We start from the raw sequence: 1,392 nt of genomic DNA, 5'->3' as shown, positions 1-1,392 counted from the left end.
AAACAGTCAATAGTTTAAACCCCCAACAGCTGTAAACATCAGCGGAGGGCTATGATCTTACGACTTATGACTGTGATAAATACAAATGTGGATCCCACTGTTCTGATTGCATCTTTTAACTCAGATTGTTTACAAATGGTGGTGTGTTCTTTATACTATGACTATTGCCGTGTTCGTATTATCATAATATATCAAAATATATTGAATTGTAACCCCTCTATCGTGATACGTACTGTATTGCCAGATTCTTGCGAATACACAGGCTAAATATTTCCCTTTGAATTGTAGTGGAGTACAAGTATAAAGTAGCATCAGATTTTCACTTTAATGCAGAAGTATAGTAAATGTACTTATTTACATTCTAGCACTGTTGAATGTTTGGAGACGGGACACAGTGACGTACCTCTTCCTTGCTTCGCTGTAGCTGAGTCTGCTCTGTTTTGGCTCGACTCAGCTGGCTCTGCAGGTCCAAAGCTTTAGACTGAGACGCTCTCTCTTTGGCCAAAACCCTCTGTATGCTGCTGTCTACCTGTGGGCCAGAAGGGAAAAAAACTAATTGAGCTGAAGTTTTCCTCACTATACTCACTGCAATATTTTAGTATTAACCCAAATACTCAGAATAGGAAATCTAAACAGAATTTTCTGAGAAAGAGTCAGACATCCGAGTCAGAGTAAGCAAATCACATACACATATTACACAAATATATAGTTTATAGACACAATTATTTATCATTATTCTACTTAGATTCATTGTTGAGTGGCACTGTAGATATGTACATGTACAATGTTTTTTGTGGCTTTCTGGGTTGGCGTTTCTTGTATGAACATTGCAATAAAAAGTTATTAAAAGAGTAACAGAGACAATAAGATATTGTGATTTTTGTTCCGGTGTATGTGTAAAACTATTGGGAACTTGTGGATTATTACTCTGCTTTGTTCTGTTTCAGTTCATTTCATTGCTTGATTCAATACTGACTCAGATAGAATCAGATCAATAGTCAGATCTCTGCAGTCCATAAAAAACAATTTAGAGCCAAATTTGCCTATCAAATAGTCACCAAGGAAAAATGTAAGGGTTTAACTGCACTGCAAAAATACAAACAGCATGCAAGTAAAGAAGAAGGACGGGCAAACTGTGGACAGGTAAAGGAAGTGACTACAGTATATAGTTTCCTACCTGTCTCTGTGCGTCGTCCAGAGTTTGTTGTAGCTGTTTGGACAGGACGCTGCACTCGCGGGTCTTCTCATCCAGCTGCTGCTCAATACACTGGATACTGGCTTCCTTTGAGGAGACAGCCTGAGTCATCTCTTTGTTTTCTACCTTCATGTCCTCCAGCCTCCTACAGCAAACAACACAGAAATCAACACTTACAGTTAGGAAAATTGTGTGTT

General features: G+C 38.4%; 1 protein-coding gene across 1 annotated transcript in view; it reads right to left on the bottom strand.

Moving 5' to 3' along the window:
- LOC118325392 (outer dense fiber protein 2-like) overlaps positions 1-1,392 on the bottom strand; it is a 9,047-nt gene that overhangs the window by 424 nt on the left and 7,231 nt on the right. Inside the window, exons 15-16 of the mRNA XM_035658064.1 lie at positions 1,178-1,340; positions 404-529 (exon numbers count right to left, since the gene is read on the bottom strand). Coding sequence (XP_035513957.1) covers positions 404-529; positions 1,178-1,340 — 289 coding nt within the window. The remainder of the gene's footprint in view (positions 1-403; positions 530-1,177; positions 1,341-1,392) is intronic.

This window comes from Morone saxatilis, unplaced genomic scaffold, assembly GCF_004916995.1.
Source record: "Morone saxatilis isolate NCDOM2014 unplaced genomic scaffold, NCSU_SB_2.0 Contig16, whole genome shotgun sequence".
NCBI lineage: Eukaryota > Metazoa > Chordata > Actinopteri > Moronidae > Morone > Morone saxatilis.
Note: the sequence above shows the minus strand (reverse complement) of the source record. Positions and strands in the feature narration are given on the sequence as shown.